Source organism: Mixophyes fleayi, chromosome 5 (assembly GCF_038048845.1).
Source record: "Mixophyes fleayi isolate aMixFle1 chromosome 5, aMixFle1.hap1, whole genome shotgun sequence".
Lineage (NCBI taxonomy): Eukaryota > Metazoa > Chordata > Amphibia > Anura > Limnodynastidae > Mixophyes > Mixophyes fleayi.
The window spans coordinates 267,983,634-267,998,423 of NC_134406.1; the positions used below are offsets into that span (position 1 = coordinate 267,983,634).

The window sequence follows — 14,790 nt, forward strand, 5'->3', positions numbered from 1 at the left end:
TTCCTTCGCTGACATTCTGAGCTGGTGAATAGCGACTCTCCCAGGGGGCTGTGTTATAAGACACTACAGAAGTGTGTCGTTGGGAACCTTCCATCCAGTCAGCTGCCGCTATTCACACAACGACACAACAGAAAACATGATACTGAGAATCAGCCATCTCCTCATCTTAAGAATGAGATTCTCTGGGCTTCTCCTCGTGTGACAAAAGCTGGGACACCCTGAATGTGATATGTAACAAAGCCAACGACATGATGGATCTGGGATACGTGTCAGGGCCCCGTTCTCTGGGTGTGTCTGGGACCCGGGACAGAGACAATAAGGCAGGAACAATGACGGAGGATCGTAGATAGATAGAGCCACTGGGGGCAATGGTTCATTCTCAGTTTTTCTTTCATGAGCTGGTTTATTTCTATGACGGTTCATTGTTGTTGTTACATTTTTTTTTGTGATATATTGTGTTCATCATGAGTGAGAATGTATTTTTACCATGTAATGCAATTTAAAAAAAGAGGCCTTGATATTGGGGTCTGTGCGATGTTTTTAGTCTCCAGCTATGTAATGCAGGGTCAGCAGTTTCTTAAGCTTACCTCCCATAGGCCCCGATGTTGGAGGGACATCACGATTAGTGAACCACAAAATAGGCGGGTCTTAAGAGGAAAGTGGGTGTGGTTTTGTCTACATTTGCCCATTTGTAGGCAGTGTGCGTAGAACGGGGGCGGGGCTTATAGCTTTCGGTATTCTAAATGTTGGGAGGTATGCTATTATGGGCAACAATCAATTGCCCCATCATCATCATCATTTATTTATATAGCGCCACTAATTCCGCAGCGATGTACAGAGAACTCACTCACATCAGTCCCTGCCCCATTGGGGCTTACAGTCTAAATTCCCTAATATAGACACACACTCACACTCACACACAGACACATCCACCATGTAGTGATTTGTGCTTGTCACCGTTAGCCATTAATTTGTATAACTATAATGTTCCAATCAAATATTTGATTGTTTGCTAATTTTCCCTACAACGATCAAAGCAGTCGATTAGTTGCTAAGTAACTTACCAGACTCTGTTCTGTTATCTGATACCATGAAAAGATCGAACGAGAGATGGTGAGAGGGTACAAATGGCAGATTAGAAAAATATGGAATTTTCCTCTTGTTCCTCCTTTGAGATGTTACAAGATTCTACAGCAGAATGTGTCCCCCAGTGTCCACCAGAATCCTCCTGTATTATACCCCAACCGGAGCCATAGAGCAGAATGAACGGACATCGCCGGTACCCCAGGTACACATAAGGCAGAACATACAGGTCTAGCGCAGTTCTGTAGAATAAGAATTTATATCTGTCACCCTGTCTGTGTGTGTATGTGTGTCTATATTAGGGAATTTAGACTGTAAGCTCCAATGGGGCAGGGACTGATGTGAGTGAGTTCTCTGTACAACGCTGCGGAATTAGTGGCGCTATATAAATAAATGACGATGATGATGATATCTGGACCCGCACCTCTGCCAATTGGCCTGTTCCACCACAAAACTTCATTCATCCGAAATTAATTCTGCAACGTCACTGTTCCATAGTAAAGGTATCAAACACTGGTCCTTGCACCTGAGATATTGTAAGAATTGTTTCACTCGTGGCTGTAACACTTATTAATTTATTTCAAATTAGCTTCTACTCTTCTATTATTTAGATCCGGGTTTCTTAACTATGGTCCAACAGACATTTGTAAGTAATAATGTGACATTTTCAAACCGTCTCAAACATGATTGGAGAACCAGTAAACCCTGATCCAATGTCCCCCCCCCCAACAACTGGGGGTCTATCGTTGTCTGGAGAGCTGTGTGTGAGGCCACGTTGGGCTGACCAGGAGGGAGAGAACTGACACTCTTTTTGCAGTCTTTACTGGTCCTTTGAGAGGACCTCTATATAACGGTCTGTTGGTCACTAGGAGGATTACTTTGTCTGCGCTCACTGTAGCAGAAGACTGGACAGACCATGAATGCAGCTTCCTGTAGACTTGGTCGTGCTGGAGTTTGGAGAAATCACATTGAATACAGACAAAGTCTCCAACAGATGACTATTCTCTGGTCTGGTGAACACAGCACAGGGTCACGTACCATCGGCAGATCCATAAACCCTCAGAATGTCACCGGAGTTCCATAATGAAAACTGAGACATCCATGAGAGCTGATGAAATAAAAAACCTACCCAAGTCTGGCACTACCGCTAAGGTGAATGGAGACGAGCGCCCTGGGAGCCAGGGTTTACGGGGTGCCTAAAACACTGATTGAGTGACATAAAGTTATTTACCCCGTGACTGAGCGCTAGCTGCTGGCATAGAAGTACATAGTGGGGCAGCACAGTGGGTAAGTGGTTAGCACCTCTGCCTCACAGCGCTGGGGTCATGAGTTCAATTCCCAACCATGGCCCTATCTGTCTGGAGTTTATATGTTCTCCCCGTGTTTGCGTGGGTTTCCTCCGGGTGCTCCGGTTTTCTCCCACACGCCATAAACATACTAGTAGGTTAATTGGCTGCTATCAAAATTGACCCTAGTCTCTCTCTCTCTCTCTGTCTGTGTGTGTGTGTTAGGGAATTTAGACTGTAAGCTCCAATGGGGCAGGGACTGATGTGAATGAGTTCTTTGTATAGTGCTGCGGAATCAGTGGCGCTATATAAAATTAATGATGATGATGATGATGACAACTGCTGGCAGCCTTTTCCCTGTGAAGCTGCTGTTTCTCCATCTTGGTAATGGGCGGGGAGTGTGGCGCAGGGCTATGATGTCACACTTACCATCTGAGAGGGGGAGGGTGGGGGACTGGCCTCAATCTACACTAAACTTCCCTTAGGGAACTACTGCAGATGAGATTTCTGTAAAGATTTTACCAACGTGATCTCCCAGAAGAGTGGACAACCTCATAGACAATGGTGAAGTTGGGGCTTAATGACACAATCGCTCCATTAAACCCCACCCCCGATATTCAAAGCCTCTGATTTTGGGTGGTTTTATAGTAGGGGGCGGGGTTATGGTGACGCATCAGTGTTACCACGCCGCCCCCCTACAATTTTCACATTACTTCTCCTCCGGGATCTCCCGGAGGACAGGGTTTAAAAGCTGGGAAGTATGTGTTGCATATACATGTATATTTAACACTAATACTATTATATATTTATTTTGGAAATATTTTGTTACATTGTAATAGTTTCTTTACAAGATAAGTCTGGTTTGCAGTTGTGCATGATCTTAGATTGGGGGGAACATCACATGTAACAGGGGTAGCACAAAACCTTGCTTATTACTGATTGGTTATAGATGTTTATAAAGTGATTGGATCTAGAGAAAGTTACACAGCACCACCTGCAGGCTGTGGGGAGGTACTACTGCCCACCAAGCAACCTTGCAGTAAGTACTAAGAATTTTAACTGATGACTTCGAGCAATGAAAATTATCCTGTTATAATCAGTGGAATATAAGATATAGAAGAAATAACGAAAAAAATGTAAAAATTTAATTGTCAGGAAAAAACAGAAAAGCTAAACTCCCAAATGTCTAAAACACCTAAATTATTACTGTTATCTAAACTCTTTAATTCTGTGAGGCTCATCTATTAAAGTGCTGAACCGCATTGCAAACACGTTTTGCACATAATGCACTTTTGCACAATTTTTCAGAGGGGCGCACTGAATGGTGGGTGAAGGTGGAGGCGTATACAGGATATGGCGCCATCCGATGGCCGGAGTGGGGAGTACCTAACTGGGGACTGATTAGACGCATGAAATGTTGCTTTGTGGAAGGAGATTATTTAAATGTTATAAAGGGGTGAAGATTTAGGGGATGCTCCCTGCCTTGCAAGAGGGCGCACAACCTTTTTCTCCCTGCAAAATAACACATTGTCTAACATTACAGATATAATTTAAAAAAAGACCTTTATCAGACATTGATATAAATCCCTACACTCATTGTATTCCTGGATTTATATTTCCAAGAAAGGTAAATAAAACAATGATTGAGATGAGAATCCATGCAGCATATGATGTGTGTGACTGCAGACCTGTAACCAGATCCTGTGTGCTGGGAGACAGCACACAGGATCCGACATCTGGGGGGAAGAGACTGCTCTGTCTCGCTCACTTCCAGCCCCAGATTATGTTTTATTACTCGCTCATAGACGGCGGGTTTAGTTTCTACCACTTGTGAGGAGCACGGAGCTGTGTCCCGGAGCTAGCATATTATTAAATATTAGTGTATACATACAGGCTACGTGGATCATGTGAATAACATACGAACTAGCTGCTCTTTGGACAAGGCTGGGGACACCCTACAGGTTTTTCACCCGATTATCGAGCCAATCACACGATAAACGACCGTTCGACCTGATATGGTATAGTGTGTACGCTTCAACGAAAAATAATTATAGTTCCAAAGCTCATCGTATCATTTGATTTGATATTTAAACCAGACTAAAAATCTCGTTCAGCGATGGAACAATGTCGTTTCAACCCTGCAGTGTGTCTGCACTCAGGACCGGAAGTGTCCATAGATCTCTATGGAGTGTGCAGAGTCACCATCTTTTCAGCCGATGGTTATGACAGATCCGTGCACCCTCCTGCTAGCTGACAGAGGGGGTTACTGTTAGATTATGACTATAGCGCGTTCTTCTTTTAAGAAACTGACACACGACACCATGCCATAAGCATCGTTTTTTTGGACCCCCAAAAAAACACTAGAAATTGGGGCCCCTGGAAGACAAACAGAATTATTGTACTTTGTTAAAAATTCTCTTTGCCTTATTTGACGAATCTTCCTGCTATACATGACTGTGTTGTTGTTATTTTGTTGGTGTTAACATAGACGTCAAAATTGAAACCATATCTAAAACGAACTCGAACGAGACCAGAAACTATCACAAGCAGCTACATATTTCAGCAAGACAAGACAGTGATTTTTCTAGTAATTGTCACAGCTATATGTGGTTAGATAGCAGTATAGGATAATAGCAAAAACACAATACACGATTTACAGATAATGAGCCCTAATTTTGTTCAGCAGTTTCTTTGATGTGAACAAGAAGTGAAGAAAAGTTCCGCTTTGCACACAATGACACAAGTAATTTGGAAACACTACAAAGCGTATTATAGTGCCTTAATAACACCGTCACTCGGTGCCTATAAGCACCTGATTAATCACAATGTACTGCAGAAATCTCACTTCCCAGATTGAATTAAACCGTGTGATGACATTCTGGGAATTGTTTGAGGAAGTGTCAGTTACCCCCAGGGGTGTGAGCTCATTAAACAGCTTGTGATACATAGAAGGATAAGTCCAAAACTAAATCCTGAAAATATGACCGGTAATTTTTTTTTCTATTTCCCGGTCTGTCCCTTCTGCCCCAAACACAGATTATTACACAGACCATGAAAGTAAGAACAATGGACGGAAACGGTTTTAGGTGAGGCCCGTAAGGTATAATGTCGCTTGCTCACATCCGCGTTTCCTTATTGCACGACGCGGCCATAACTCATGGTTCAGCCAACTTTTCCCAGGCTACTGAGCCCCCTGAAACAAACATCTACACGTGGGTGACTTCACCAGCTCAGCCATGTAAATCCACAGGCTGCATGTCTTCTGTGCAGATAAACTCACAGATGCTACATACAAGGGAACACGACTCCCTGTCAGCAGAATACACTGCTGCTTCGCCAACTTCTTTTCTAATCTCAGTAACCTGGCCAGAGTTAAATACATGGAAGTAAAGACATTTGTTTAATATTGTAATTAGGAAATAATGGTAAAAGCAGTAACAGAATATTATCACATTGTGGAAATATGTCAGGTTGACAAATATTTGATGCATCCAACATTTGTTCTAGATATACCCATATCCAGATCTGTTGGGGCAGCACGGTGGCTCAGTGGTTAACACTGCTGCCTCACAGCACTGGAGTCATGAGTTCAATTTAAGTCCAACTATGGCCTGTGTGGAGTTTGTATGTTTGCGTGGGTTTCCTCCATGTGCTCCGGTTTTCCTCCCACACTCCAAACATACGGGTAGGTTAATTGGCTGAAATCAAATTGACCCTAGTCTCTCCCTCTCTGTCTGTGTGTGTGTGTGTGTGTGTGTCTCTATATTAGGGAATTTAGACTGTAAGCTCCAATGGGACAGGGACTGATGTGAATGAGTTCTCTGTACAGCGCTGCAGAATTATTGGCGCTATATAAATAGACGATGATATTGATCTGTACTGGTAACACATGCTAGGGTAGGGTAAGACATTAGTAACGCGTTTTACTGTAAATAAATATTGGTATTAGAATGAACCAGTGAGGTCTGTGAATGTATGGACTCCAGAAACAGCAGATCATACCAGAACTGTTACAGTAACACAGTACATTATTATAGCATAGTGCAGTTATTGAATCCATGTATTTATCTGCTATCTGCACATAAAACAGCGCCACCTAGATGATTAACACCATGAAAAAAGTCACACACTGCAGTTTCAGAAAGCGTCTTTATTACCGGTTTTCATAAGCTCTCTTCTGTCGTACATTAGCCTTATGGAAATATCAGATTTTCATTACAAAAAATGTGCCCAACAGATGTTTTCTACTCGTGACTAAGACACACATGTATACTTATGGGTGCATTTATGATGGATTACTCAAGTCAGTGCCCCAACAAACCAGGACTATAGGCTGCCATCTACCTTCTATGATGGGACTGCGTCTGTGTTTATAACTCCCATCCAGGATCCTATCAGACATCAGACATGAATTGTTACCAATGGAAAACCAACAGGAACTTATGTTTGTTTCTATATAAAGTAAAAAACAAACTTAGAATATAGCGTTTACATTACACCCAGCACCTGCATACAAAAACAAAAAGGAAACCTTCTATTGGCGCCAATATAACATTTTTGTAATAAAATAATTACAGCAGCTGGATAGGAGGTTGCAACTCCCCTCGCTGCATCTTTCGTTTGCGTTTTGCGATCACCTGCATACAGTGGAGTCATTTATATTAAAGGGCATTACTGGGCCGGCCCCCGCCCAGCGAGGACACTGGTTCCTGGCACCATGAGAGGCTGCACACTGGTTCAGCCACAGATATGGAAGCCTCATCTGTGTGTGGGTGACACTGGCTTCACCACTCTAACATAAGTAGGGGGTGCACGGGGCAGCACCGAAGCTTAAAGACTGTTGACACAGACAGTAAAAAAACAACAACACAAAACTAGATACAACTAAATAAAACCCTGCACATCATATTATATATATCAAGCTGCTAGGAACCAGTGACATCACACACAAACACACACAGTCAATTATAGTAGCTTTTGAATAGTACATTGTGCTGGTTGTTGTAGTTCTAGCCAAAGACCTCTGATCCCTTCGCCAAGTAAAGCAACGTTTATTATGGACAGTAAGTTATATACAAAGCTGTGGGAAATATATAAAACATGAAACGACAATTTCCCCGTCCCTGGGATCTGGAGAACACCACGGAGGTAATTCGGATCCTGGCTCTTAGACGGCCGTGCCCCTCTCCAGGTTTTGTTTGATCTCGGCCGTGTATTTCCCATAAAACCTCTCCGCCTTTTTGTTGAAGTTGGCGTTCCTCTCGTTGATGTAGTCGATGTCGGCGTCGTCGTTGTAGGCGCGGCGGCGGCTATACTTCTCTCGCTTCTCAATCCTGCAACGCAAACGGTGGAAGAAAGTTACGTTTTAGATGCGACCTAAAAGCTGTCAAACCCCATCGGGCATCACATCCCGGTGCCATCCTTCACTGGCAAACACAACCCACACCCCTCTGTATAATTATAAATACATGGAAGTGGGCTGGTATGTAATGTGTTTATAGAGACAGCAAATCACACACAACGCTCTGGCAGTAACTAAGTGAAAGATGAATTCAGATCTCTGATCAGGAGGATTCCTCAGATCTAAGCTCCTTCACCTAATCTGTAAACACTGGGTTAAAAAAAAACAAAAAAAAACTAAGAACCCATGAATACTAAATGTGCACTTGGGGTGCTTGGGTGTTTGATTCATGTGTTTTTAACAGATCTAAAACCTCTTTGCAGACTTCTTCTAGTACAGTGTTCGTCAAACCCAGTCCTCACTGTGTGTGTGGATTTAGTCTGTACAATTTGCGTTACTGGGATGATCTATCACAAAGCAGGTTGTACTTTGTGTGTCATATATTGATGCTAACATGTATGGGCAGCACAGTGGCTGAGTGGTTAGATATAAAAACAAACACATTTGCAAACGCATCCAGGCTCATCAAGCGCACACAAAAGCGCATTGCATTTTTAATACATCCACCCCACCACCTTTATGGGGGGGCAAAGAGAAACCCGCGATGTTGAAGTAACGTGGAGTGCAGCAGAGTGGCTCAGTGGTTAGTACTTCTGCCTTACAGCACTGGGGTCATGAGTTCAATTCTCGACCATGGCCTTATCTGTGAGGAGTTTGTATGTTCTCCCCGTGTTTGCGTGGGTTTCCTCCGGGTGCTCCGGTTTCCTCCCACACTCCAAAAACTTACTGGTAGGTTAATTGGCTGCTATCAAAATTGTTCCGAGAGACTGTCTGTCTGTGTCTGTGTCAGGGAATTTAGACTGTAAGCCCCAATGGGGCAGGGACTGATGTGAGTGAGTTCTCTGTGCAGCGCTGCGGAATCAGTGGCGCTATATAAATAAATGGTGATGATGATGATGCTAATAAGCTCGTGTACAAGGAGTTATTCTAAAAGAAGCCCCTTTAGAAGTCAGCGTAATGAACAAATGAATGAAGGACACAATATTCGGAGTGGTAATAGTGGACAGACCACCTGACAGAAGACAACAAACCTCCAGACACCTGCAAAAAAAATAACAAATATAAAGAGAAGTCCTTACTGTTTTTCTAGATCCGTCACCATTCTGTCCACACCTTCTTTGGACGGGACGTGCGTTCCATGGTACAGGCTGTTTACAGTAGGGTAGAAGCTTTCTCCACTAGGAATAACAATAAAAAAGAAAAAAACATTACATGCGTATAAAAACAGAACACTATACTTATTTTAGTCACTGTATTTTTATTATGTATATTAGCCCTCTACATATCTAATCATATACAGGAATATAAATGATTCTGCAAAAAGAACAGTGCTTCTCTGTATTCATTTCTGGGTCAGATCTTAGTAAAGGAAACAGGACGAGAGACTTGAACATAACTCGGCGATCGTGTAAACAGAGCGACACACACGGCAGTGTCCTGACTTTACTAAGCAAATATAAGGATACAAAAGAAATGATTCTTCAGCTCAATTTAACTAGTAGTTTAAAGTCACAATACACCGTTCCCTCATCGCCAGTCGGGTTGCACTGAGCATGGTGGCTCAGTGGTTAGCACTTCTGCCTCACAGCACCGAGGTCATGAGTTGGATTCCCAACCATGGCCTTATCTGTGTGGAGTTTGTATGTTCTCCCCGTGTAAGCTACAATGGGGCAGGGACTGATGTGAACGAGTTCTCTGTACAGCGCTACAGAATCAGTGGCGCTATATAAATAAATAGATGATGATTATTTACTATACATCGCATGTAGGTCCACCAAGGGAGGACTTGTAAAGATACTTCTAGGTCTACCCATTGTGCAATGCCAATGGAGCAGTCATGCTGGTAACTGGACAGGGGTTAGGTCGATTTTTATACGGAGGAAATTATTAGAAAGGAGAGCACTGTGGAGGGGGGAGGACTGGTGTTCAAGAGGGAGCAGATAGGGAAATTCATGGTTAGCCAGGAGCAGATAAGGGAGATGAGAGGGGAGGCGGAGAAGCCTTATCTGCGTCTAACTTCATTACCCGTTTGCCTAAAGTAAACGTATAATGATATTCATGACGCAGGAGTTTTCCAGGGTTCTGTGAAGGTGTTACTAAGGCAGCTCACAGTTAAGTTTGTCTAAAAGAAAAGTATTATTTTCTTGTCTCAGTTTTTGTTGCCCATACACGGGGTGACCAGGTCAAATCTGCAAAATCCAGCAGCTGAACGTTCGGATACAACGGACTCAATTAGCGCAGTTGTATGGTGACCACTTATGCTGTTATCTGTGGTTATTGTCTGACCGCACTTACAGGCCAAGCTGGCTGTCTTTTATGGGCCTTTGCATCACAGTAAGTCTAAAATTGCCTAACAGGCAGTGAGCATTGAGCATGTTCTGGCCCCTGCACTCACGTGGTGGTAATTATCTCACAACACCACAGCGTGGGACAAGAACTAGCAACAGGTGGAAAGAATTCTGATATCATTAGGGGAAGGACGGAGTTCAAAAAAGGGGACAGAGCTATGGAAGGTGGGCAAATCCATTCACCGGAAGCCTATACAGAGAGAGAACATCCAGCTGTGCTAACACACGCTCTCTCCCCTCATCTAGCCACGATGAATCATATACAATGTGAGGTTAGACTGCTTATTACTGCCAGTGTTATATCCCTTTGACATAACAGCGACACCGCTTATAGCCCCCAGGCGGAGGCCTCACTTACCATTTCTCACGCTCCTTCTCATACACTTCCATGTCTGGTTTGATCTGTTTGGTGAGTCGCTGGTACTGACGCAGCTGGGCAGCCGCATAATCTGTAAAGGAACGGACATTGATTATTGATGTCTGGGAGAGACGGCGCCATCTATACGGGAGAGCAAATCTCAGAACGTAAATTATAAGTTAATAATAGTCATCAAAAAGTAAATCAATGTAAAGTCACAAGAATGTCGAGCTGAAGACAAAACTCCCAAGATGACATTTCTTTATAATGTACAGGAATTGGTTAGGTTTTTCCTTAAATACGGAAATATTTCTAAGGAATGCTGGAGACTGATGACAACTGAAGACCCATGAGTTATTACATCTAAAATTCCAAGCTGATAAAAATATCCTAACCCTGGATATACCATCAATATGATGATAGCTTAAAAGCACTTATTAATAAATGTGTCTTAATCGGGGGGGGGGGGGGATTTGCGGGGGCACTTGGCTACAAACTGGCTACTCAATGTACCTGAGAAGCCATTGTCTGGGTTCCTCCTCTTCTTCTTCCTCTCCCATCGTTCTGCGTCCTCCGCGCTGATCTCCAGCACTTTTGCTCGGTGATAATCTACCCCTTTGGCAGCACATTCCTAGCGTGGACGAGAGAGACCGGCGTCAGCTCAACAGCAAGGAAGAGATTGTAAGCTGCATAGACTAAACGTGGGAATCAACATCACCCCAGCCGTTAGTGGAGAAGCCCTAAATATAGAAGTCTATACTGGCATTTATATTGTCATACTGGGTCTTTTGGCCTCTCCCGTGTCAGTATATAATGAGTGACAGGTACAGAAGTGATAAAACAAACCCAGACAACTCAATATAGTGATCAAGCTGGGGGCTGGAGCATCTTTTTCTGTTCAACAATTTTCATAAATACCCCTGAATGCATGCAACAACAAGGTTATCATGTCCCTGTTACCATTATTATATAAGCAATGGTAACATCCACTTTATCATCATCATAGCAGTCAGCAGAGGCCAAGATTGCAATACAATATAAAACATTCACATTTTTATTTTAAAACACTGTCTACACTGTTTTGTCCCATTATAAAAGACTCTACATTCTATAACACATCCCAGAGACTAGAGACCAAATGGAAATACAAACTTTTTAAAGACATAACTCTAACAAAAGCATTTCCGATCACATGAAAACGTATTTATATAAACGCCGGCTGATGCGTCATATTTAAATGGAGACGTTAAAAAGTTAAATGTGGGCAGCACAGTGGCTCAGTGGTTAGCATTTCTGCCTCACAGCACTGGGGTCATGAATTCAATTCCCGACCATGGCCTTATCTGTGTGGAGTTTGTATGTTCTCCCTGTGTTTGCGTGGGTTTCCTTCGGGTGCTCCAGTTTCCTCCCACACTCCAAAAATATACTGGTAGGTTAATTGGCTGCTATCAAAATTGACCCTAGTCTCTCTCTTTCTGTCTGTGTTTGTGTGTGAGTGTCTATAGTAGGGAATTTAGACTGTAAGCTCCAATGGGGCAGGGACTGATGTGAATGAGTTCTCTGTACAGCGCTGCGGAATTAGTGGCGCTATATAAATAAATGATGATGATGACGACGAAATGATCAATAACCAGTGTTTGCTTTTAAGGATTAGTTTTAAATAATGTTAAAGTTTTTCATGAACTTACTTTTTTCTTTTCCTCCTCCTGTACCTCCCACTCGAGACGAGCTTTCCGGGCCTCCCAATTACTGGGTAACTTCTGCCGCTTGTCCTCCTCCGTCACCTCATGCTGATTTAATTTGCGCGCTTCATTCTGTACAATATGAGGGTTATATTTTAGAAATAGAATAATAAATGTCTGCACATGCTTATAATAAGGTTCATCATCAAAATATTTGCTATTGAGTAGAAAGAATTGCAAACTTATTTAAAGACTAAATAATACTTTTTAGCTTTAACTGCAATAGGTAGTTCTATACTGTAATATGTGAGTGGCATGTCCTCTACAGAAGTTAAATTTGGATTTCATAAGAGACCCTCAGTCAAAACACCAATTGTACAGTAACTACCAAGTCCCTCTTTGCAAGAAACCAAATATCTGTAGGTTTCTTACCCTTTTCAAGTGAAGTTCTCTAAACTTTCTCAATCGCTCTTCTCTTTTCTGCGCAGCCAGCTCTTCTGCGGATGTAGATAGCGACTCTTCCTCTGAAGACGCCTGCAAATGAGTAATTCACATCAAATTAATGAAAAAGATAAAATCACTGATAACGGGTCATTTTTACACGGAAACGTAACAATTACATCCTGGAAATAAATAGTGCTGTATTTAGGAAAAGTGACCATGATTTAATAGACATCTGTACAAAATAAAGAGTTCTTTTGATTACAAAGAATATGGTATACAATTTCCACAACATGAGACAAAGCAATATTAACTTTAACGGCAAGCTCTGCTGTGGCACCACAAGTGCCAGCCCACCATGAAAAGCTCTGCTGTGGCGCCACAAGTGCCAGCCCGCCATGACAAGCTCTGCTGTGGCGCCACAAGTCCCAGCGCACCATGACAAGCTCTGCTGTGGCGCCACAAGTCCCAGCGCACCATGACAAGCTCTGCTGTGGCGTCACAAGTCCCAGCCCGCCATGACAAGCTCTGCTGTGGCGTCACAAGTCCCAGCCCGCCATGACAAGCTCTGCTGTGGCGTCACAAGTCCCAGCCCGCCATGACAAGCTCTGCTGTGGCGTCACAAGTCCCAGCCCGCCATGACAAGCTCTGCTGTGGCGTCACAAGTCCCAGCCCGCCATGGCAAGCTCTGCTGTGGCGTCACAAGTCCCAGCCAGCCATGGCAAGCTCTGCTGTGGTACCACAAGTCCCAGCCAGCCATGGCAAGCTCTGCTGTGGTACCACAAGTCCCAGCCAGCCATGGCAAGCTCTGCTGTGGTACCACAAGTCCCAGCCAGCCATGGCAAGCTCTGCTGTGGTACCACAAGTCCCAGCCAGCCATGGCAAGCTCTGCTGTGGTACCACAAGTCCCAGCCAGCCATGGCAAGCTCTGCTGTGGTACCACAAGTCCCAGCCAGCCATGGCAAGCTCTGCTGTGGTACCACAAGTCCCAGCCAGCCATGGCAAGCTCTGCTGTGGTACCACAAGTCCCAGCCAGCCATGGCAAGCTCTGCTGTGGTACAACAAGTCCCAGCCAGCCATGGCAAGCTCTGCTGTGGTACAACAAGTCCCAGCTCGCCATGACAAGCTCTGCTGTGGCGCCACAAGTCCCAGCACACCATGACAAGCTCTGCTGTGGCGCCACAAGTCCCAGCACACCATGACAAGCTCTGCTGTGGCGCCACAAGTCCCAGCACACCATGACAAGCTCTGCTGTGGCGCCACAAGTCCCAGCACACCATGACAAGCTCTGCTGTGGCGCCACAAGTCCCAGCACACCATGACAAGCTCTGCTGTGGCGTCACAAGTCCCAGCGCACCATGACAAGCTCTGCTGTGGCGTCACAAGTCCCAGCCCGCCATGACAAGCTCTGCTGTGGCGTCACAAGTCCCAGCCCGCCATGACAAGCTCTGCTGTGGCGTCACAAGTCCCAGCCCGCCATGACAAGCTCTGCTGTGGCGTCACAAGTCCCAGCCCTCCATGACAAACTCTGCTGTGGCGTCACAAGTCCCAGCCAGCCATGGCAAGCTCTGCTGTGGCGTCACAAGTCCCAGCCAGCCATGGCAAGCTCTGCTGTGGTACCACAAGTCCCAGCCAGCCATGGCAAGCTCTGCTGTGGTACCACAAGTCCCAGCCAGCCATGGCAAGCTCTGCTGTGGTACCACAAGTCCCAGCCAGCCATGGCAAGCTCTGCTGTGGTACAACAAGTCCCAGCTAGCCATGACAAGCTCTGCTGTGGTACCACAAGTCTGAACATTATTTCACAGTCAGTGTTATGGAACTACAACCCCCCAGTATGCCCTGCGTCTGCTGTGTAACTAAGGATTCGTGGTCCCACAGCAGCAGGATGTGGCCTGACCCTTACACACCACAGTAACTACCACTGTGAGAGCTACACTACAGCCACCCTGACCTCCATCACATACTACAGCCCCCAGCTCCCTCTAATACCCCCAGGTACTTCCATCAGACGGGCTCACCTGCTCTGTGTCCCCCAACACCTCTGTGGCCTCGGCCGCCATCATGCCAAGAATACACTTCCGCCCTCTCTACGCTGAGCTGCATCGCTGCCCTTACCTGCGTATGACGCACT

The 14,790-nt window shown here is 44.6% G+C and overlaps 1 protein-coding gene across 1 annotated transcript; it reads right to left on the reverse strand.

Moving 5' to 3' along the window:
• Positions 1 to 6,504: 6,504 nt before the first annotated feature.
• SYF2 (SYF2 pre-mRNA splicing factor) lies at positions 6,505 to 14,785 on the reverse strand. The gene is made up of 7 exons (XM_075214086.1): positions 14,678 to 14,785; positions 12,651 to 12,752; positions 12,225 to 12,350; positions 11,050 to 11,167; positions 10,537 to 10,627; positions 8,910 to 9,008; positions 6,505 to 7,702 (listed from the first exon to the last, which is right to left on the reverse strand). Exons 1-7 carry the CDS (start codon positions 14,720 to 14,722, stop codon positions 7,537 to 7,539), a joined length of 747 nt encoding a protein of 248 aa, XP_075070187.1. The 5' UTR covers positions 14,723 to 14,785; the 3' UTR covers positions 6,505 to 7,536.
• Positions 14,786 to 14,790: the final 5 nt, after the last annotated feature.